Source organism: Nipponia nippon, unplaced genomic scaffold (genome assembly GCF_047370975.1).
Source record: "Nipponia nippon isolate SJK-2023a ecotype South Korea unplaced genomic scaffold, ASM4737097v1 scaffold_20, whole genome shotgun sequence".
Taxonomy (NCBI): domain Eukaryota; kingdom Metazoa; phylum Chordata; class Aves; order Pelecaniformes; family Threskiornithidae; genus Nipponia; species Nipponia nippon.
In genome coordinates, this window is record NW_028262337.1 from 5324420 (window position 1) to 5349261 (window position 24842).

A 24842-nucleotide genomic window follows, 5' to 3' on the forward strand; every position below is an offset into this window, starting at 1 on the left:
AAAACATAATTGGATATAAACCTGGTAAAGCCCCAAGAATAAAAAATAAAATCCCAAGAATCAGACTTATTAGGGAAAGAAGGACCAAACATTTACTGCTTCTCTAATATTGCTAAGGAAAGCCAATTAACTAAACTGTTCATAGAAAAGTGTTTGCCATTAAAAATTACTTCCTCTCTCCCCACACATACGGCAGATTGCAAATCTTACTGTCAGACAGCACAACTGAAGGCAGAAGTTTATGAACACAGAAAATGATGGCACTTCTTCCATTCTTTTTTTGCTGAGATTAATTTTTTTGCAAGAGGGATTAAAAAGAGTACAGGCTTAGAAATTCAAAAATGTTTTGCAAATTTGGGTGAGTTCAGAGTATTTTAGCAGAAAACCTGAAAAAAGTCTTTAAGTATTTAATTCTGACATAATTTAAAACAGAAGTGATTTTGTAGTCCAAAGTCGTTGCTTTTTAAAACATTACTTCTAGCTTCTTATAACTTCAAAAGCGAAGTGGTGCGTGTTTGTGTTTGGTGTGAAATGAAACGTTTTTCAACTTCTTGATCTGGGAAAAAATAATTGGGTTGGGGGGGAAATGTGTTTTGGCTCAATTGAAAACAATGGTCTCAAAATGCTGGAGCCTCCAAAGCAATTCAGTCCTTGCAGGGTAGTGCTTTGCAGTTTTAATTGTTACAATTAAGCAGGATCCTCAAGAACAATACCAAAATCAAGAAGTCTGAAAAGGATTTAAATCCATCTGTTTCAGGGCAAAAGGTTACACTGTATTTCTCCCCTGGAACATTCTTGCTCCTTTTTCTACCTTTTTGGAACAGCCTGAGTTGTAACCAAATTATTGGATAACAGGTGTTTAACCTGCAACTCCTTTCTTTTACCTAGGCAGGCGTTTATCGTTCAGCTCAGCTCCAAGGCAGGAAAAAGCCCCATTCTTAATGGAGAGTACGGCATTATCATTTAGAAAAAAACTCTATCCTTCTGAATAAAGAAAAATCTGATATCTAGGTCTACTAGTAGCTGTATTGAGATAGTATTTTTCATAAGACTGTAAGTTTCATGCAGGTGTGCTCCAGAAGGGACAAGCATTTCTCATAGCCCGTGACATTTTAACAAGTTCTGAATTGCTCAGTTTTAGCCTGACACTGGCTTACGGTACAATTAATGGTCACCACACATTGCAAAATGGCAGTCAGAAAAAACAGTATTTTTGGGGGGCATAACCATACCACCTCTGCTTATTACGACTACAGGAAGAAAAATATTTAGATGACGTTAGAGATGAGAAAGGACTTGGCCCCTTTTTACCTAACCTCCCTGCTGGCACACAGGCACCTTCCAAGCAGCAGAACTTTCTTCCTCGTGGTCAATGGCAGCAGAGTTGGGTGGCCCATGCCAAGGCTGGACCGTCCGCCTGGGCAGCCTGATTAGGGCTGCTGCTCTGAGGCGCAGGTTGGATTGCCTCGAGGAGGCTGTAATTCACAAAAGAGGCACACCCACGGCCATCCAAGTGCGGCACATGGCGCTCCGTCCTCTGTATTCTGTCCTCGGTCTCAATATTCTTGGTTGGGCTAGATGAAGTTTCTAGCTCTTTTCTATACAGGGTATCACTGCTTACCTGCAAAAATCCCGCAATCCCACAAAAACGATAGTAGGGAAGAGGGGTGAAAAAAAAATAAAAATCAAGCTTTCCCCTAAGTCTTGCTTTTTTTCCCCATTGCAAGATTAACCTTTCAGATTGACAGAATCCAGAAACAACCTGGTATGCCAGATCATTAGAGGGCTTGCTCTATCAAGTTCTCTCCCACAGAAGTGTTAAGCTACACTTAAGCCACTGAACGACAGTGACCACATATATCTAATTAACTTCAGCATCCTTAAAGTAAGAATCATATTGAAAACTGTGAAACCAAACCCTAGGGTAGGCGATATGTAAAGAAAGAAACTGCTTTTAAATGCCCTCAGGTCAGACGCAAGGAAATTAAAAGTGCTAGACTCAACACAGAGTCACAGGGTGAACACACACAATAAGGGAAACAGGAAAGCAACGGAAAAAGCAAAACAGGATCATTTAAGTAAGGATTTTTGAAAGGTTACTGTATCTAAAAATGCATTTTCTTCCTGGAAATCTCACTCAAGTGACATTGGTCAAAAGACTCCGAATCACAGCAGTTAAGAAGCAAGACAGAATCTAGGTGAAGAGCAGATAAACATGCATGCAAACAGCAGAAATGTATTTCGTTGCATCAGGAGACACACATCTGTGGGAGAACTGGCAGGTCTGCTGGGCTACCATGGAGTAAAGGGAGGACAGTCTTTAAGGAAAGCCAAGTGATTTCTGTCCATCAGCTTATTTAACCTCTCAGAACAGGAAAGATGTTAAAAGGTTTTAAAAACTCTACAAAGCATTTTATGCACAGCATATAATTAATCAAGGGAATTCTCTGTCACAAGTACCACTGCAGCCAAGAGCCAATAATTAAAAAATTAGCTTTCTGTACATCTAAGAAGATCCAGAGTCATGTAAGAAACAGCAGATAAAACACATGCCTCTGGCCCTAAGTCACACGTTAAATGACACCATTGCAAACATAGCTCACTTCAGAAAAGCAAGTAATTTCCCAATACACAACATTTTGGCCTTTCTTTACAACACCAGGGAGAGGAGAATGAACAGTTCCTTGGGTTTCGTCCCAGTACGTCACTTTCTATGTTGTAGCCTGTACACTAGCATACATTTTGTAAAATGAAAGAAGGAATTAGGATGCCTTCTCTTGTCTCTAAATCTTTTGCAGGAAGCACAAAAAGGCTGAAGGCTTTGTGACGATGCCTCTCGGAAGACAACTGTGCCCAGCATGTCTACACATGTATTTGTTTTTAAGATGGGCAGAGACACAGGTGACTGATACTGGTACATAAGAGGAAGGAGGATCCCGCTTCTTAGCAGCAGGGGGGCTTTTGCTCTCCTCCCTACTGCTGGAGGACATAGCATGCTACTCATTTCCTCTATGCTTCAGACAAGCAAGCTGCCACTTCCAGCTGATCCCTGATGTGAAACCTGGGAGAAGAAAAAGTTACCTATCATCTGCTTGAGCTTTTAAGTTTGGAGAGGGTGAGCTGCTTCATCATGCAAGCCTACAGGTTGGTAGGATAAACTTGGATAAGCTCAGCAAAGCACTGTTAGTAGAAAAATAGCACCACAAAGTATCTAAAAAGCATGGGACAGAAGACACAGGGATCAGTCTTTAGACAAAAGAAGTTTCCCTGAAGCTGAATAAATGGTTCCTCATTATAATCCAATTATAATCCATGGCCTACCAGCAAAAGTCAGGATATGAAACAGGATGCTGGTTTGGGTAGAAATTGCCTTGGATTAGACCAACTGTCAAGACTAAGAACTACAAAACAGCAAACTAATACCTTGGTGCTTTATCATATCCAGTGACAGATAAATAGTAAAGAAAAAGGAGTTAAAGCAAAGAATCAAATTGATCTGAGCAATACAGTCACTGCTAGGAAATAAAAATTATGTGGCAACCCTGTAAGCATGCGTGTGATCAAGCTGTTCAATCAACAGCCATCTTTAAGATGCATCCATCCAGAATTCCAAATGCTCCAGCTAATAACTTAATGGCTATCTGTTAACTCCATCCACAGCAGCAGCAGCAGGTATCCACATCTGCAAACAACTGCTCATATGAAGAAGCCTGGCTTTTAATATCAGTGAGCTTCCAGTTCATGTGAAACCTGCAGCACATCCATATGGAGCAACCCGAGGCTTAAAAATGAAGATAGGAAAATTTACAATGGGGACTTGGACCAAAGGAGGAGGTGGTTTGGGTTTGTTTGGTTTGGTTTGTAAAAAAAAGAAATAATTGGACAATTATAGCCAGAAGGTAAATTTATAATATTCCCTCAGCTGCAAAGGAAACTTAATATAGCAAGGATACGCCTATGGAAATACATGTGATTTAGCACATTGAATCACAGGGTTAAACGAGGCTAGGTTGCCAAGAGAGATCCTCAAATGCACAATCAATATGAATTCAGCACACTACCCAATGTGCTGTATAAACAGATGGATGGATATACCATCAGTGCACACCCCTAAACCCCACTTCCACAACCTGAAAATAAAAATAGGAAAAGGTAGAAAAATCATGTAAACATAGAGAATCAGTCTCAAAAATACAAGATTTTAAACTGTGGGGTTTTTTTGTTTGTTTGTTTGTTGTTGTTTTTTTTTTAAATTATTCTAGAACAGCACAGAACTCCACTTTCTATTCTGCTCTTTTCCTCCCGCTTCATCCTTTTGGTTCATTACTTACATAGAAATTTTCTCCAGTCAAGTGACTGGGAGTATTCCCCTCCCTATATACATCTTATACACACACCTAAGAGCTAAAGCTTGAGTCTCTGCAGGTCACTCTTCTCACGGCCCAAGAACTGTCAGCCCTGGACATCAGGTCCTGTGCTTGTTACCCATCTTCAGTTACTCCCCAGTGCATACAAAAACTAAGGGCTGACCTTGACGGTTGTAAATGCACAGAAGCTGGAGCGTGGAGGTTAGCTGAGTGATTTTGGTGCTATATTTGAGATACCTGGGATACCAGAGACGGAGACACAGCCAGCCAGCCAGAATGTACTACCTTATCACTATAGGTTGGAGTGATTTAAGCGGCTTCCTAGAAACCATTTTTTACTTCTCAGAAACTTTAAATACCTCCCTCTAAGGAGTCTTAAATTAAAACAAAAAAAGTGAGTGAAGCTACCCACAGGACATCCTGGAGACAAGAACCAAGCAAGTATTTGCATCATCACATTCGTCATACCATGAAGGCTTAAAACAGCAAACTGGAATTAACCTGAGAAGAGACAGGTATGAAGCTGTAGGTTCTAGGAGAGGGCATAAGGGAACTGAAAACCATTCTGGTCAGGGAGTAACTGGAGGAAGGAGATAGGAAGAGGCACATCCACATAATATAAAGCACATGGCTATTTCCCAGTGGCTATAAAATCCATGTTTAGCACTTAAATCAATGGCCTTGTTTCCAACAGTAACTTGCAGCAGTTCCTAAAAATCTCCCCAACGTTGAACTGCGTACAATTTAGCATCAAAAAAAGTAGGCATTTATTTCACTGCCTAATTTTAGGCATCCAATTTCCAGACCTTCTCATACCTATTTTAGGATCCAGAAGAAACCTGAAACTTGGAACAACGTCTTCCCAGACCTGTATGCTACTGCTGATGCCACAGAGGAAATACACATTTCTTCCTGGGATATTTTTTCCTTTCCTCCATCAACAGTAATTCACAATATAAAATAAGAAACTCAGAGATAAATGCCAACTTCTCAGCTGTGACAAATTCAGACAACATTCCAAATATAAATGTCTTAGGTTTTATTTAAAAAAAAAAAAACAAAACTAAAATTGAAATATGGATCAGCTCTTCTCTGGAGTTCAGACAGTGTACCAATGCAGGGGTGTGGTTCATCTCTGAAATTAGCATGTGAAAAGCTATTTTTATAAGCATAGCAGCAGCCTCGATAACATGGCGAACAACTCACTTACTTAGCTATTAGCTCTGTTTAAAAACAGATGAATGATTACTAATTATGCACAATCAAAACACATATGGCACCCTGAAAGGTTAATATCCAGAGTGTATGTCCTTCACAGCTTAAACACTACTTGATGAAATGTTTCTGGACTGAACAAAATTTTTTTTGTGCACAACTTTTCTTTTGCTATATAAATGCATAACACAAAGGAACTGTGTTGACAAAACTCCTCTGTTTATTGACAAAATGAAGAGCTAAAACAAAAGAACCACCCCCATTCTGCTCTGCCAAGCTGTAGCAGTCCTGATCTGCAGGCAAGTTTATTTTGCATGCCTGCTCACCCCCTGACTGTACAAACATTGTGAAATTAGCTTTTGAAATGTACCTAAAGCAGCAAAGGAAATCCCCGAAAGCTCAGCCAAATTTCTCACAAGAGAAAGCCAGTTAAGCAAAGTGCGCCAAGCTCTTGTCAAGGAGTAGACTTCTTACCTTGGGTAAGCATTTCCAAAAAACTGTTTTAACAGCTGAACTCGTGCCAGGTAGCCCAACAGTGGGTATACAGTAATCATCTGGAACAGCAGGAATATTCTTGCAACAAATGACATGATGTCATCGCTGGGAAAGTTATCTAGAAAATTCTAAATATAGGAATAACGTTACACTTATTAATGGTGGCTTGATTACATGTATCTGCTGATTTTTAATAGTTGTGTGTAAGAAAGAAAAGGATAAAAGGCAAGCAACTGCAACTTGTAAATGAAGTCCATAACATGAAACACCCTCTCCCCCTTTTACAGCTGCTGTGCCACCAAATACCAACTGATTTTTGAATATTACAGAGCTGATGTCAGCTTTCATGTTAGCATTAAAGATGGAATTATTCTCAAATCTTCTGAACATCCTCAAATAATCAAGGGTGTGGAAGGCTGATTTTTTAGGCAGATGGATTCATATGCTCCTATTAGCTGTCATATTATATCTAGATATTAAAACCAGTTATTTAATCAGTAAAACCGGATCATATACAAATGAGGAAGGGATCATATACTACAAGTAGGAACATCTGAAAAAGTAGTATAAGACTTAAACATCATGGAAATATAAGTCTTTACAGGGTGTTTCATGTGGTGCTATTATCTGAAGAACTCTGCTAGCAAGGCTCACCAAACCTACCCAGAGTGAGGACTCCTATCTAAACAAGCTTGCATTCACATTATATTTCTTTTTCTGGAGTACCTGAAACCAGTCCCAATGAGTGAGATTGGTCACTGCACACACAACTAAACATAATACTTTTCAGGATTAAAGAAATCAAAGCTTCAAATGTTCACTTGATCATTTTGGTCCTTTCCTCATCGCTTTCAGAGTATTTATTAAGTGTTTGTTTTTTGCAGAACTACTGGCAACCAGACATGAATATAAATGAGATAACACAAGCATTACTCATCTGCTTGTGGTAGTGCCCGTGAGGTATTTGCCAACTCACCAGAGTCAAGGACAGATGTGTCTGCCCGGGTGAGTCATGGAGCAAGAAGCAGTAGCAGTTCTTTTTTTAATACATATTTATTAAAAGATCAAGCACAAATATATACTGCAGTAAAATATTTCACCTGTTCAATACATTCTTTGGATAGTGGTGGTGAAGGAAAAGATGCAAAAATTATCACTCCGACATACAGATACGTTAATCCCACCAGGAAGTATGCGATAGAGAGGTCTCTCACCTGAGGAAAAATAAAATCTTATTTTGGCCAGCACTGACACACCAAAACAGGCAAAATAAAAACTTAATGAGAAGATTTCTATTGCATTTATTACTGTTACTTTTGTATTTATTACTGTTTTATAGTTATTACTATTACTTCTACATTCTTACTTTTACTTTCTATGACTTGAATGGGGACTTCAAGTCTGGTCCTGGATCAGATCAGAAAGCCGCAAGAAGATACCCCAAAGTGGAGCTAGACAAGTATTATGTATCTAGCTACATACAGAAAAGGCACCAAGAAACAGATATGCCAATAGATGTAGCATGTTATTGCTGGACGCACGAATATACACTAGTTATTAAAACAAGCAAACAAGAAACCCCCTCTACTTTCTTACACTCACCTATTCCTACTAAGAGCCCTCGGACACAGAGAAAGCTGTCGAAGACAGAAAGCCCACCAATGCCATAAGTCAAATTTCTTGTCAGGACTAAAATCCTGCAATTAAAGACATCAGCCTACCCAACTGCAGATATAACGTAAAGGACATTTTTTAAGAAGATGCTTTGAAACCTAAGAGGATGATCCATACACACTGGCTCCAAACCAGAAACTAAGATGTCAGACTTCCGTATGAATGGCGTGATAATGGAAGACATAGCTAATATACCATTAACTAAAAAATACTAGTAAAACATAAATAAACCAGAAAGGCATAGGTAGGCACAGAGGTATACATTTCCTTTAGCTTTAGCACTGTATTTTGTAATGACTCTTTCATTTAAAATTGCCTATCCACTTTATTACTGAATTTCTATAAACACCCCAGGTAAATTCACTAAATAACAGTCCAAGATTTTTAGGAGAGAATGCTGAAGCTAGGGTCATAAATCCGTATTTAATTATATTACATATACCTAAATATGGATTTAAACATTAACTTCAATGTTCACTTCTGAAAATTTTTACTATATTTATAAAGTATCTAATATATAAAAAGACTGTCAACTACACAAAAATAATTAAAAGTTTTTAGCAACATTTAGCATTGGAAAATAAGCAGTAAATCTACTCAAGTACTTCATGAAATTGCAGAATCCACGTATTCGTCAGAGTGACTTCATAGCAATGTACTTAGTGGGTTATTCTTCTACATCAATTCTTTTTTTTGGAAAATAAAGTGGGAGACCATTTGTTTCTAGTAATTAACTAACTGTATTCTGTATAAGCTTATGCTACACTACGAAACACTCATGACCTTATAGCAAACAATTTGTTCAGCTGCTGCTAATAATCAGCTTCTTAAAGGATTACTAGTAATGCTTCAATACATGACCCTATTTTCCTGTGACTGAGAAGCAAGTCTTACTAGCTCAGGCACAGCACCAAATTATTAGGACTATGTGGCTTCCAGACCAGGATCATAATTATGGCCTCCAGCCAGCTCACTGAACACAGGCAAAGCTTGATCACATCTGTGCATGGAAATGTTTCCCTAAATGTTTCTTCACACTATCTCCTTGACAAAAGAAGCATATCCTATACCTTTCTGGGGTCTTCCGAGGGCAAGGCAGTCCCCGAGGGAAGTATAAGATGCTAGATTACGAGTTTCAAGAAACGTTCAGAAGGAAGCCGGTTTCTAGTCAGGGAACTGGGATCTCCTGCTCATTTTGCCATTTCCTTTGGGTCAGAAGATTGATGCCTTTTACCCATCAGCCTGCAAGAGGCCAATGTTATTTCTCATCAGACAACAACGTGCTGTTAACAGGCACCACAGCGTGGCCCTCGTGCTCCCGGCAGCTGCACGCTTCCAGCTGCAGCCTCTTCCTCCTCGTGACCAGTTACGTGCAGCTGGAAGATGCTTCTCTAGTCTTCATTCTCCTCGCACTGGTCACTGAGTAGGGACTATCAATCTCCATAAGAGGTTGAGCAATAGCATTTTCTTTACATTATTCCCAGAATTTCTCCTCAGTGACATGAGAAGCTGTACAGGTTTTTACATAACAGCTACATCTTCAAAAGCACCAGTGCCCATCCTAAACTGTGATTTTAGGAATACTAAATAGGAGCATCCAGATTTCTTATAGGTATTTATGAGTAACTTCCATTAACTGCAGGAGCCAGAGACTAATCGGGGTAATGTGGTTTTGCAGAGAGACATGGACTCTCATCTCTTGAAGACAGGACTTGGACAATTTTTCAAAATGGACCCAAGACCTTCTTAAGGCACATCATCTGACAAAACCTGTTTTCACTTGCTTTAAATCTGGTATTTTAGGTGTATGCCTCAGGCATAAAGACAGTATAGTAACTTGCAGTTGTTATTTGTACTCAGCCTACATATAAGCTTTAGAACCAACTGTAAAACTATTTTTGCTGTGACAAGTACTTGCAGTTATGAGGGCAAGCAATCTGAAAGGAAATTCTTACTGCTTCCTTTGGACTACACTTAATTAAAGGTAGAGAGCTCGTGTGCTACCACCTCTGATTATACTAACCAGTTCATGTTCCTACAGTTCTTAGGGGTGTATGCTTTAATCTGTACTGAAACTAAGTGCTGAGATAATTTTGATAAAGTATTTTTATAGCATGTGACACAACAGACCCTTGTCTTCAGGTGCTATCACAATACAAAGAATACCCAGATTTTGATTTCCGTAAGAAACAGGAAAAGAAATAAAAACAACCCCAAACCGGAATTTATTTTTTTCTCAAACATCCGTCAGTTCCCTTGCAAGCATCTGCTTCTGCATATAAGGCAGTTATTTTTGTACAAGAGTGTGCATTTGTGTACATAACAGGAACATATTTTGATTACTGTTCATTACTCTTCCAGAGACGTAGGTTCACTCCCTAAAGACCTTGACTATAAATACTGTTTAGACAGCATAATACCAGATAAAACCAAAGGACACATGGAGAGAGATAAAAGGATTAATTTTAAGTAACACAGCAATAATCGCATTTGTCTATTTTAAATTTTATATTAAGATGCTTATATTCAGAATGGACATTACTGTGGTGGAAGCTGCCTAAGCATAAAGAATATGTCAGTCCTTGCACCTAGAGTTTATAATCTAAGATTCAAATGTAGAAAACATGGTTGAAAGGAGGAAGTATTTGGGGATCAGAGTGGAAGAGAATTATCAAAGATAACATGGAGGTCACAGTCCATAAAGATCACAGCTTGTCACCTGGCAAGCCCTTGTCAAGTACACCTGAACTAACAGGCAGATTTTGAGGTGGAACTTGGAGAACATATGTTAGCTGCAGTTACTGCTGACCAGGAGCTTTTCTGGCCAGATGCACAGAACAAAGTGTTAAAAGTGCCTCCGGAAGAACAGAAAATTGGGAGAATGAGGCTGGCAGCAGCAGCAGAACGAAGGCAGAAATCAGCCTCCTAACAAAAGGATGAGTCTGATAAATCAGGTGGAGCTAACAAAGAAAACTCTGGAAGTACAAGATGTTTATGACACCCATAGACTAGCACCCAGGCGCAGGCTGGGCCTGTGGCACAGGACTGGACGCAGCACAGCGAAGGCTCTGTGGCTCTACAGATATTTCCTATGTGACGCTGAAAAGAACAGGCAACTTTCAGGCCTCGTTTTCCCTGTTGCATGCCATGGAGAAAATAGTTCATTTTCTCCTCAGTACCACAGTGAAAGCTAGTTTGTAGAGTTGCTTCTTGGGTGGAGAAGCCTAGATCAGTGCTTAGTAATTATTACCACATTAGAAGAAGTACCTTTTGATCATCTCATTTCAGATTGGTCACTTCTCAAAGGAGAGATGCCACCTCTGTAATATCTCAACAGGACTCTGATCCATATCATAAAAACAGACTTCACTTGTTCAAGCATCAAGGGCAAGTGATAACATTTAACAGGATGACAAACAAGTACGTCACCAAGATGCATAATGCTGTGCATAATTTTGGCTGGAAAGAGAAACCAATGGTAGGGCAGCATCAATGGAAACTCACTCTGTTTACAGGGAATAAACAGTGTTTCAATATTGCAGAAAATAAGAACCTTCTTAAGAAGAATAAGAACATGCCTTCTGCAGTTACCACCTGGACAAAAAACACCTCCCCACCCCCAGCCTTTCCCCCAGGTAGGTCCACAAACAACTGTAAGGAGACAGCACTGGCATATTCATGCCTGTACATCATGCTCTGGGCTTGTGCAGCATCTGCACAGTTGCTCAGGGAACGAGATTACAGATGTGAATCAGAAAAAAAAAAAAACCAAAATGCAACAAAACCCCAAACAAAACCCCCAACAAATCACCTTTTTGTGGCTGGGTTTCCTATGCAGTTTCCAAACCAGTTGATTGTGCAGTGCACAAAAACTTACGGTGATAAATACAAGGGGGCAGCAGTGGGAGATGGGAACAGGGAGCTCAACTTTGAACTGCAGACTAAGAACCCTGCTTACAGGGCTTCTCCAGGCTGTCCTGCTGACATTTGGCTTACTCCAGTGCACTGCTCTTCTCACACCCACACCACTGCACTGGAATAGCAGCCAGAGGAATCCTCCCCTCATGTGTGTTTTAGCTTTGGGCAGTGATACACGCCTGCGACCAGAATGGAAGCTGCTATTGTTTTGGATTTCTGACTCCATAAAAGGAATGTTATTGTTTCTCTTACTTATTTCCACCTCCCCAAGGAGTTGTTCTTATGACCACTAGTTTCAGCAAGTTTTGTTCAAAACTAAAACAGTACTTTTACAGCTTGCCAAGTTCTGTGCGTCTTCACAGAACTCTGATGAAAGGGACATGTTAACAGGTCGATACATACATAAAACAGTGGAATCTCCATTCGACTCCCCATGAGACACTGATGTAAGAAAGCAACTTGTTCATGTAAATACATAGGAAAAAATACCCACCCCATCTGACTTATGACAGAAGTTGAGACCCCTATACATATGTAAACCTCCCAAGTAGCCCAGGAGCTTAGTGAAATAATCACAAAACAGTCAGCTCTTCAAGGGCATCAGTGCTTCATTAACATTTGCAAAGTACTTTGAGTCCTAGGTGAAAGGTTCCTGTATAGCTACAAACAGGGAAGGAAAGCTCTGGCCAAATAAAACCCCGAGAAGAACTAGGCACAGATTTCGTTGCCCATTACAAACCTTTCCTGTCATACTTAAAGATGCTCTTTCTGTGCAACTTGAATACTCTTCTGGAATGCAGCAGTCTTGTCGAGGGCTTGGGATCCATGCTAGGGCTGACTTGGAAATTCGACTTAAGCTCCAGGGAGGGCATTCAGAAAAGCTGATTCAAATGCAGGCAGGAGTTTCTTCCTCCTTAACATAGGAAAAGCAAGCTGGAGAATATTCCAGGTGCTGCTCTTTGCAGCTGATTGCTTGCTCTGATGTAAATGGAGGGGGAAAAGCCACAGGAAAAGTCTTGAAGGTGGCATGAAAGCACTAGGCCTCCTCTGCATACAAAGCTGATTGCTGGAGTGACCATGCCTTTAGAATTTGAAAGCCACAGCTGAGGAGAAAGAGAAATAGAAAGCTTGCCCTTTTCCACACTGTAAGATTTTCTTAAGAAAACTGAGAAGAAACTTACTTAGTTTTCTTCCTCCAGAGCTCCACTAACCCCTTCTTTAGTTGTTAAACTATTTTCAGAAATGCCCATAAACCCCAAAAAGCTTTCCTGGAGAAGAATTCATGACTCCTTTGCAGAGATGGTCACTCGCAAGCTGGCCTTGGTTCACAGGGACAAAAAGGTAACTATGCAGATTACTAAAGCAAAAGGTCTTCTCACTGCCTTGGCATATAATCTGCACTTCACCTCTGAATAATCAAATCAGATATATTTTATCTGATGTGTTGTGTAGGCAACCAGGTCTACATGGCCTTGCTTGCAGGGGAGTTGGGCAAGATGATATCCAGAGGTCCCTTCCAACCTCAACTATTCTGTGATTCTGTACCAGTTTTTCATACAGCTAATATTTAAAAATCTTTGTACGTTATTGTAGTTACCTTTACAGCTAAGATTTTAATGAAGCTGGACAAGAATCCTGGAAAGTAGGGAGGAAAAAAATTAAATGATAAAAATAATTACATTAAAAATGTGCTCTAGGACTCTTAACTCTCTGTCATGTTTACTCCTTTGTGTATTTTATAATGGGAAGATACTAAGAAAGAATGCAGTTCCATCTGGATGAGCAGTACATAACTTTTTCAAGGGCAAAGGACCAGTCCAACGGCTACATATCACAAAGGTTCCCAATCCAGGCTTCAACTCTGAGGATTTTCTAAATAGGGTCAGGTTTCCCGACAAACCTTGACTTGGATTGTGGCACAAAACTACTGAAGCAACTCTGAGAAAAGATATTATCTAGACCGCAACATTATTGTACAGGACTCTGCTAAAATCAGTCCTGTGCCCAATATTCTCCAGCATTTCTCATTCTAAAATTGGTCAGTTTTTCTAGAGTCTTACAACATTTGTCAAGCCTTCTGCCTCCTGTGTGTAATTTTACCATTTAATACCAGCCTGACCACAAATAAATCTGGGACGCTCCTCAAGGCTTTCATTTGAATAATTTGTAATGCATCTGTTACTTGTTGGTAGCCACTGAAAAGTAAGTATAACTGGTTTCTTATCAGATTACAAGAGCAAGTTACATTTTCTGAAGCTATTACAGTCCCTGGATCAATTTCAAGAGAAGCAGACAGGAAAAAATTAGTGTCGCCTGGCAATCGAGATACAAATCAGTACAGTCTTGTGAAATTACTTACATTGTTTTCTTGATTCCTGTTATTTTGAAGAAGTGTGATGACACAATTGTGGATGAAGAAGGCAAGAGTCAGAACCCCTGTGAGCTGAGGGAACAGAATTCTAAACTCTAAGGGAGGAAAAGAAGTGTTAATAACTTACTTCTTTGAAACAAACAATGCCAAAATGCAGAGGACATACAGTGCTGTGGAGTCTACTGGCAGAAACATGAACCTCCACATTGAAATGGGACAATCTATCTTATCTTTGACCATAGCCAACACAGATATTTAATCAGGAAGTTCAAAATGCATGAAGACAGTGGCTAATATATAACACACTCTCTCCAGCAAAGTTTCTCGAGAGACCCCAACCATCATCAAAGATTATTAGGTTAATCTAGGATTTACACATATAAGCTTTTCTGCTTCTCAACAGTTTAACTGGAAAGCACTTTTGAGGCAGGAATTGATTGCAGTGAGGCTGTCTATCTATTGGCCCCTGAACAGGGAGATGGGGGGAAGGAACCATTTGCTCTCTGAGCATCTTCTGTTGTTAAGAAGTCGCTTCTGCTACCAGATGAAAAATTACATCTGTAGATGTTTAAGAGGTTCTGCTTCCAAACCAGGGCATAAAGAAAGGCAGAGCAACTTCCTGTCTTATCATACACCTTATAGCATCTCTGAAAAATTTATTTATTTTTTTGTCTCCATGGGAATAGCACTGCTCTGCTTCTTTTAATACTTGAAGGATTATGTTCACAAGATTATGTTTCTGGAAGCGCTGCAACCAATCTAGGAATTCGCCAATGTGTAACATCATTAAAGCACCATCTTTGTTGGTATTATATAAGGATATATGTACTCTTTAGAGTGTTAACAGCAATTACAGATCCCTGAGCTAGCTCAGCTTCTGGAAAGCATCCAGCAATATAGCAAAACACTCATCAGAGGCTCACAAACCCTTACAGATCAAACCACAGAGCATTCCATGCAAACATAGTTAAACCAGATTTCTCTAGTGCTATGAAGTCAGAAAGGTAAACACACTCCAGGCAGTTAATGAAGGGCTCATCCAGGTTGAGAGAATATGCCTTCCCTAGGGCTGGATTCACTGTATCTTCAATACTTAACAAGCATGATGTGCTACTGATAGACTGGAGAGTGCAAGCGACTTTTGGGCTTGTTTTCCATCCACTACTTTAATCTCAATAATAAAAATCAAACTGACAGATTCAGAATCGCTTTCAGCAGTGCATTTCCCCAACACTACAACAATCAGTAGTAACTGGATTTGTATGCATTAGCTACATGCTTTGTCTATCTCCTAGCAGTACTAGTCACATTGCCAAAACAATGAAACTAATGGGTGCTCCGCTTCCTAGTGACCCACGGCACCCATGTTATGCTATAACTCATTTTACAATAGGAGTGCTTAATAGATCTTGGACTTTGAACTTCAAGATGCTTAAAACCCAATTTCTTAGACTTAGGCTGGTTTCCAGGTTACATGGGTTTGCTAGTAAACCACAGTTTGGGCAAATTTTCTCCTGCACTCTCTGGAAGAGTCTGTAGATATGAGGCCATGTGAGCACTTGAAGACTGTCTGCTGGGGCAGTTCAGGTTAAAACCATGTTTCCATGCTCGCAGTGGAGCAAGACCGAACATTGTGGTCTATCTACTGACTGAGCAGCACATGCTTGAGTAACATTTCTACTTACAGAGAGCATTAAGAATAATGCCATACAAAATAAAATAGGTCATTAACGCAGATGCTAGTCATTAAGCGCTTTGAAATCCAAATTTTTACACTGAAGACAGAAGTAGTTTTTGAGTCAAAAAATTCTGCCTAAAAGTAAATGCAGTGATGGAAGAAAATATACAGCATAGATAGCACTGTTTCAAAACTGCCTACATCCATCTATAAGTTTGTACTTATGCTGCAGTAGTCAGGAGGATTCTTAGGGAATTACAATGATAATCCAGTTCATCCTCAAAGCATCTGCTTTGGCCTTGCACGGAGTCATACTCAGCAAAAATTGCCTGGCTTTGAAGACTCAGCCAGAAAGGACAATATTTTTTTTTCTTGGTGACATGACTAAGCTGAAGAAACCATTTTACACAGCCTTTCACTTGTTTATTGTCATTCAGATCTCAAAATAGTGTTCTGAATGCCTGGCTGAGATGAAGAATGAATGACCTTCAGCAGCTATGGAAAAATGAACAAACAGATTTGATGATAGCTAGGGGCTGAGGGGCCAAGAAGGGGAATACTGGGTTTTGGGTAGCCGTTTTTGCCAAACGTACCTGGAATACACTAGATAAGCCACTTATTCTGCTTATTATTGTGCCAGATCAATTTCAGTTCAACTAGAGAGCTGACTCAACCCAAAGGGAGTGGTAGAAGAAGACAAAGAGTAAGAAGCTGCAAGACCACTGCAACCATGGTGTGAACACACTTAAATCAGTTGCATTTCAGATCAGTAACTTTACTCAACTAACTACTATCTGTAGTTTACTCACGGAGTCGTAATTCTTGTTGCCACAGTGCGTTACCGTGATTCCACAAATTAGATCAGATTCTATTAGAAACATTGAACAACACTGGTGTTTCTTTTTTTGATCTCTATCTTGCTACAGTAATTCAAAACCCATCCTAATGTTTTCAGTTATCCTTGTTTTCTTCTCCAGTTCTACATTATTTGACCTAACAATAGTTTGCAACCCATGCGTAAAACTGTTAGTACAATGCATATTGTGACTGGGAAACTAAAAATGGACAAACCCACAAAAGAAACCCTATGAAGGTGTGTATCTCTGAATTTTGCCTTAAGTAAGTAACTTTCTTTTAAAGAAGGACAAAATACTCCTATTTCTAAGAAGAGGAGTGATACAATTCAACAGTACAGGACACAGCTCCTTGGAGCTAACTCGACATACAATTTTGCCTGTTGTAAATGATGGCGAAAAAACAGCTAAGACCGAACCCCAGATCTCTCATTCCAAGCCTCTTAAAACAAGAAGCTGATCTCTTTAGACTATCTGTTCATGCAACACCACTGCTTATGACTGTGACATCTCACACAGTAATTTGCAACAGTAATTTGGAAGAACAAACAGCCACGAAAACAACATTCAAGAAAGAAAAGAAACAGACTGGAGAGCTAATAGGTGTTTAAAAGAGAAAAGCTAAGATTATGGACTAAAATGTGAGATAGATTGGGAAGTACAGGAAAATCATACTTGTAAATTATGGTGAATGAGCTACTTCATTTAAGCAAGACACTGTGTGGAGAACTTACAGCACCTTTACCAGTCAGTCTGTCTACAGTTTGTCATTTGTAACTGCTACTAAAATAGGCATGATCTGAAAAAGGTGTAGCTAGAATTTATTATTTATTAAGGAACATCACTGGGAAAGGGATTCCTTGTCACTTTGTCACAAGGGATCCTTCCTAAGCCTCCACATGCAACATCAGACGGCATTTCCTCACTTTACTTATGTCACAGAGGTGTTAAAAGGTAAATGAGAAAGTAATTCACTAATTGCTTTAAAAAAATCTTAAACTCATCATATATATGCTTCATTACGGCATTTTAACTATCTTACCTGGTACAAAAAAATCATTCTCTGTAAACCAGTTGTATTCTAAGTGGATTCCCAGACGAGCAGCCTTTACCGTAACCAGAAAAACTAAGTAGACAACTGAAACTGTACCTAGAAAAGACAAGAGCCAAACAAACACCATGAGGCAGCAGAAAGTATTTCTGCTGTGTTTTATTCTTGCTCCATCCAACTAGTTATCAGTAGCCCAAACACTTAGGGTTGGTATTCATTCTTAAGAATACAGGCTACGTCTAAATTTTCTTTTTCTTTGTTTCTTTCATAGGTCAGAGAGAAACAATAATGAACTTGCACCCAATGCAAGCTTTCAGCATGTTTAATGTTCTCCAGGCGCTGCACTAGTGACAGTGGAAAAAGTATCCTGTAATCCCTGGTGCTGGGCAGGTAGGGAGGTCTTTAGGCAGTTACAGATCGGTTCCAGCTTCAGCTGTCAGGATTTTAATCTAACATGAGACAAAGTTGGCCACAGTACTGTAGCTATTACAATGTCCATTCAGTCATTGACTTTTTGAACCAAATGGCCCAATGAGCTATGAATGTTTACTGTAATTGTGAACTTTACACTGGGAGCTAGAAGCTGATAATGACATTTGATCGCTACGGATTTAAACCTTGTCTGGATCATAACCTTGGATAACTTTGATCCTAACACTGGACTTGCATTCCATCTCGTTGGTTGAGGCATCCAGCAATACTCTGCACAGCTATAGGGCTACAGATAAGATCGCAGATGGGTATATGTGCCTTGCTGTGTCTGCATGTGGGATGGAAAGCATATGATCTTCACTCCTGTTGTTTGGAAGAGATAAGGGCAGAATAATAACTAGCTAAAAATTGAAGTAAACTATGCAACAGTAATTAAGGCTACTGCGATGCAACCTGCCAACCAATAATACTGCTAGTCACCAGAGAATGGGCTGTAAGTAAGTAAAGACAAAGAAACAGCATTTTTACAGTTTAGGATACAGATTCAGATAAGACATCATCTCATTCTAGCAATATCTCCAAGGTTAAAAAATAAATTGAAGAAATTATCAATTGAATACACAAAGCATAGTCAAGGAATTACAAAGAGAAAAGGTTCTGTACTTGAGGATCAGCTTAACAGCTAAAATATTCTGTAGTTTCCTAATGATTTAAGTTTCTGTATGGGTAAAGATAAGTAAAAAGTGCTCTATTAAGATTCATTTCAGCATCTCAAAAATTGCATTCCATTTTTTCTTGTCCTATGAACTTCAAGGCTTACAAAATTGCAGAAACTTTGAACAGCTTCTGAATTACATAATAATCTACTGAAGTTATGAGAAATTTCCTATTTTAATATTCACGTTCTCAAATGAAAAGAGTTGCCCGTGATAATGTGCTTATTTTAAAAACAGATACAGTTATGGCTAGATCTCACTTGATAAAATATTTTCTTATCCCTAATGTTATATACCCTCAATTCCCTGTCCTCTACCTCATTTACAATACATCTCCATCTTTTTCAACCCGTTCTGTGATCCCCGTCTCCTTTTCCCTTTCTCTTCATCATGGGCTTCAATGCTATGCCCTCTGACCTCTCCTACTCCATGAACTATGTGACCAACCCCACCCATCATCCATGTGCTTTATCCACTTTACCAATCCCACCTGCCTTGGTCTTCTATCTCAAGACATGGAAGCAAGGAGAAGTCACAATTTTTGTCCTTGTAGCACAGAATAGGCCAGGGTGTTGGGAGCTGGGGCGAAGCACAGCAACAAATTACACTGATTGACTGATGTTGTGATTAATTAATCAACTGATTGGTAGCAAATGACTTCAGGTCAGAAGCAATTGATCTTTGGAAGCAACTGCCTGTGTTGAAATGTTTACCAGATGAGGAAGGGTATGTCTGACTGTGCCAAGGTAGTAATGCATCAAATGCTGCATAGTAGTATGTGTACCACTGTTTGGGAAAATCTGTTCTGAACATAGTGGAACTTGTTTTACAGGATTATCAAGGGACCAAAGGGAAAAAAAAACCCTCCCTATTAACTCTTAAGACTCAAGCAAAACAGGGTAGAAAGCCTGTTGGTGATTAACAAACCAACCAACGATCCACTCTGAGGCTCAGTATCAGCTGCCAGCAAACTACTGGAAGAGTGGCTGGAGAGCTGCCTGGCAGAAAAGGACCTGGGGGTGTTGGTTGACAGCCACCTGAACATGAGCCAGCAGAGTGCCCAGGTGGCCAAGAGGGCCAATATCATCCAGGCTTGTATCAGAAATAGTGTGGCCAGCAGGACTAGGGAAGTGATTGTCCCCTGTACTTGGCACTGGTGAGGCCGCACCTCGAATCCTGTGTTCAGTTTTGGGCCCCTCACTCCAAGAAGGACATCGAGGTGCTGGAGCGTGTCCAAAGAGGGGCAATGAAGCTGGTGAAGGGTCTAGAGCACAAGTCTTACGAGGAGCGGCTGAGGGAGCTGGGGTTGTTTAGTGTGGAGAAGAGGAGGCTGAGGGGAGCCCTCATTGCTCTCTACAGCTGCCTGAAAGGAGGCTGGAGCCAGGTGGGGGTTGGTCTCTTCTCCCAAGTAACAAGCGATAGGACAAGAGGGAATGGGCTCAAGTTGTGCCAGGGGACATTTAGATTGGGTATTAGGAAAACTTTCTTCACCGAAAAGGTAGTCAGGCATTGGACCAGGCTGCCCAGGGAAGTGGCTGAGTCCCCATCCCTGGAGGTATTTAAAAGATGTGTAAACATGGTGCTTAGGGTTTAGTGGTGGACTTGGCAGTGCTACGTTAACGGTTGGACTTCATGATCTTAAAGGCCTTTTTCAACCTAAATGATTCTATGATTCTGTTCTGATTCTGCTCGCTGGAGTAGCTTTCACTGTTTTCTATACATTTTAGCCACAAGGAACCAATGCTTTAATAGTATTTGTTACCTACCTAGGACATTAAACTTTGCAAAGAAGGATGGAGACTTCAGATTTAGCAGGGGTAGAAGAACAGCAATCAGGTAAAATGGTACTGTTTGTGATTTGCTCCACCATTCCTCGAAGAGTTCAAAACCCGTATTGTTGCCAGAAGAGAACATCACACTCCTGTTCTGTGGTGGGTGACCGCTAGCAGCACTTGGACAAATGACTGGAAGAAAGGAAAAGAAAAATATCCCCAGATGAAAAGAGTTTTACTTGTACAGAATCTACACAGCCAAGATCCCATAATTTCTGGAGAGTGTTCTACCTATGGGAAATATGACCACTCAAAAGCAATGTTTGACAACTCAGTTCCAAACTTCTATTTGTTTTTTTTGTCAGAAGTTCAGTGCTAAGATTTTAATGCTAAGCACCTGGCACTCTAAGCTGACAAGTGCTACGGTTCTTTCAAAGACACTAATTTGTCTGAAGCCTGAGCTATGGCATAGGATCAGCCTTCAAGGTCACATACCTATAACTAGGTGTGTTCAGTGCCCACGTGCACCTGCTGGAATCACGTCATAGCAACACACCTCTGCATCTGGCTGCGTATTTAGCATTGTAATCTGTCCCCACACACTTCAGTAAGATCGCATGAACAAAGCTGCAAGTGCATCTGTGTGCAGAAGAGCCTGTATTACTGTACATTACTCTGGGAACACACAAACTGAGGATGACAAACAAGCTACTGTAACAAATGGCAGGGCTAAAACTCATGCACCGAACCAAAACACCCTGTCATCTCGGTGCCGTGTCAGGTACAAGTTCATCACTGCTAGACAACACAACAGAAACAATTTAAGATATGCCCCCATAAGGCTGCCAAAAGAAAACATGACACTCTCGTTACATGGTGGCTGATCAATGGCAGCACCTGACCAAGTGACTGGAACAAAACCAATGAAACAGGAAGATGCCTTGAATAAAAATGTGTTTATTTGATTTTTGTTAACAGCAGCATTTCTTTCTAATACATGCCTACAAAGTTATGTGTTGAAAGATGAACCTGTCTTATTGTTCTCATAATGTCTTATTTTAAATTTTGGCATCCCCCAATACATGATAGCCTCCCTCCCACACTGGCTGCATGCCTGTTCTGTTACAAAGGCAAAGGTGTAAAAAGTATTTTCTCGAATTTGTTGAGAGACCATCATGTTACTTTACTTCCAGTTTTCTCATTTGCTTTCTCTCCGTTGCTTATAAGAGGATTGTTTCACAGACCTTGAAAAATGCTTTTGTTCTTACTGATCTTGGTAGCCCTGAATGCCCTGCCAAGAGTCATTTGAGCATCTGGCAGCCCTTAATTTTGTGAAGCAGCTGCTTTTAATCTTGCCGTTGCTGGAGGATGCTGTGGAATATTGTTGCCTACTTTGTCTCCAAGTTATACCCCCGGCTGCATAAGAATGGGACAGAACAGCAGAAGCAGGAGAGGGCACAAGAGAAAGCACTGCAGCAGCTATTGGTGCCTTGCTGGTAAGGACTGTAAGAGAAACAGCATTCAACACTAGCTCAAATGCAAATGAACGGGTTTGCAGAATTATTTCTCAACTCCGTTGCCCGACTCCAAACAGCTGCTCTCCAGAAACATGGCTGCAGCTAGTGTGACGTGCAGCTGTCTGGCTGGTACTGAAATGTTTCCCCATTCCTACAAGCACCCAGGATAGAGAAAATTTTCTCCTTCATAAGAAAGAGCTACATGTTCAGTTACTACATATAGGCAGGGAGATCAGAGGCTGACAGTGCCTAGCTCCTGCCTTCATTCTACGTTATTCTGCCTACTTAAGAACTGCCAACAGACCTATCTTCATACTTGACTGCAGTTTCTTCCCTCAGTTGTGCAAATGTCAGACTCTCCACAAAACACAAGCGCATGCTCATGTAGCCTGACACTTGTTTCTTTTTGTGCTCAAAATCATTAAAGCTGTTCTTACAGCATTTTTTAAAATGAGAACGTTGCTGCAGAGCTGGTGAGGAGCAAAGATGCCCCAGCCAAGATTTCAAACAGTAAACAGATCTGATGTACCTCAATTTTAGGGTGCGAATGTTAAAATTCCTTAAGGCAATTCCTCATTGTGCAACTACTCTTAAGAGGTCTAACGTTCATGGTTTTAAGGATGATCTATCTGGGTATACACAAACTTGTAATTTGCTTTTTAATCCTCATCCCCACCACTACTTTCTTTCCTTTTTTTTTTGTTTTGTTTGTTTTGTTTTTTCTTTTTTTGGGGAGGAGGAGGGGGCTTTTTTTCCCCCAAATATTAAGCTTTCCAAGTGTCTGGTTATTTGTGGAAGTACAAATCTCACACAGAAAATTACAGGTTTTTTAAAAACAGGTAGCTAGAACTTATGATACACACTCTATAATTGGAATGTGGTTAGGCATGGAAACATGATGATCTACCTTTAAATCCCCCTCAATCCAGGAAACACAATAATAATAAGGGCTTCTTACCTTTGTTACTTCCATTCGTGCCAGGAACAATATCTGTTATATTAATGTCATGAACAAAGTCTGAAAAGAAGAAGAAAATCTTACTACCAACGTCCCAAACCTGCTATTAGGTTTTATCTGTTGACTTGATAAAAATTAAGTAAGGAAATACTTTGGAAAATTACATCAGAGGAGCAATACAGCAGCTTGCACACCCCGCAACCCCAAGTGGATATTTTAAAACTTTCTTTTACAAGTGTTTTAAAGTAGCCCCCCACTGCACTACTATCTTCTCAGCAGCCCTGTCCATTTATGAGTTTCCCAAGCCTGCTCTCCCAGCTGCTCATTCCTGTTCCCTCAGCACACCTCCGCTTGTCCCAGCTCCTCTGCAGTGTTGTACGGTACATTAGTGAGCAGATGCATCTTAAAACCAGCCTCTTTTGGGACAGAAAAAAAGCGCATGCAACCATACCCTTAGTCTAGATGGTGTTATACGGAAAAAGCTTCCCCTACTCATTTTTCTAATCTTTTTTTTTTTCAGAAGACGCTCTGTGGGATGCTTTTTCCATGCTGTATTTTAAAGAAGGGAATGTCTGGAAAAAGGTTTAAGTCTCATTGTCCACATTAATCTCTAATAGTATTTTGCTTCCAGTACACTCCTGTGCTACTTTATTGCTCTGCCACAACAGGTATTTTCAAGTTTCTGCAACTTCAACAGTATGAGAGTACTGGATAGCAGTTTCCTTATATTTATGTATATATACACACAGAAAATGCCCATCAGCTTGGAAATTTAATTAGTGTGTCTCTGGTTAATATTTGCTTCTGCTGCATGTGGGAGTATTATGCACGCAGAAAATCAACTGGGGCAGCTGGCCTCAGATTTTTAAAATGCAATTAACAGCAGCTTGTTTCTCGTAAAGAAAGCAAAATGTCTTGTGGGAAGAAAACTATTTTTTGTTTCTTCATTTTGATTTATGACACCCTGACTCACAAGTGAGTTTCTCATACTTACTGATATCAGTTCACTGTATACAACAATCAGAAGATTTAATTGAAGTCATTCGTCACCTCCTAACTTCACCACTGTTTTGTGTTGCTACTTAAAAAAAAGTACCTAGTGTGAAGCCATCAAAAGAATTGATAGTTCTTACAGAATTAGAGCATTTTAAAATTTAGTATAGATAGATGGATAGCCAACTTATGTTTCCTCTGCACTTAAAAAGTGTTTAGGACTAGCAATTACATTTGTGGATTTATTTCTGTGTCATAAAACAAAAACAGAACAAAACCATGGGACAGCGTGTTAAAAAAAACCAAAAACAAACCAAAAACAGGCTATCATACTTGGCTTACAGTTCTTGCATTCTTTGTGTACTACTAATTTCTAGACCATCCTCCTTTAGGAAATCAATTTGTTCCCACCTAAATTGTGTGCAGATTTTTAAAAAAGTCATCTGAATGCACTAGAATTAAATACAGTAGCCGGCTTAGAATAACTTAGAAATGCATGGCTGGAAGATGCCATTGTGTCAAACCTATATCCTATTACCCATTTTGTAACTTAGTAATTAAGTAGCCACAACGAAAGTTAGGACAAGAATCCAATGATTAAAGTTATCACAGAGCAAACAACTTAAAGAAGAACCTCTAACAAACATAGGTAAGTGATAAAATAACATGCCAATCTCAGGGAGAAGCAGGACTTTTTTCCTAGAAAAGGAACCATCGTGATCATTCTGAGGTTTGCTTGTTGGAATTGGAGTTATTTGGTTTAGAATAATTTGGGATTATAGTGCTAACCTTATTAAAAAAAAAAAAAAAACAAAGTCTAAAATGAAATGG

At 39.8% G+C, this 24842-nt stretch overlaps 1 protein-coding gene across 12 annotated transcripts in view; it reads right to left on the reverse strand.

The window, feature by feature from the left end:
- Positions 1-24842, reverse strand: part of SLC38A9 (solute carrier family 38 member 9) — a 56291-nt gene that overhangs the window by 11117 nt on the left and 20332 nt on the right. For 9 of the 12 annotated variants that reach the window (XR_015705238.1, XR_015705237.1, XR_015705239.1 and 6 more), the window contains 6 exons: positions 23019-23078; positions 20538-20735; positions 17615-17722; positions 14029-14135; positions 7178-7291; positions 6057-6205 (listed from right to left, as the gene is read on the reverse strand). Coding sequence is in view for 6 of the 12 variants with exons in the window: in XM_087759750.1 (XP_087615876.1) it covers positions 6057-6205; positions 7178-7291; positions 14029-14135; positions 17615-17722; positions 20538-20735; positions 23019-23078 (736 nt within the window). In the remaining 6 variants the exon portion in view is untranslated. The other 3 variants (XM_087759749.1, XM_087759748.1, XR_015705240.1) reach the window with 3 other exon arrangements.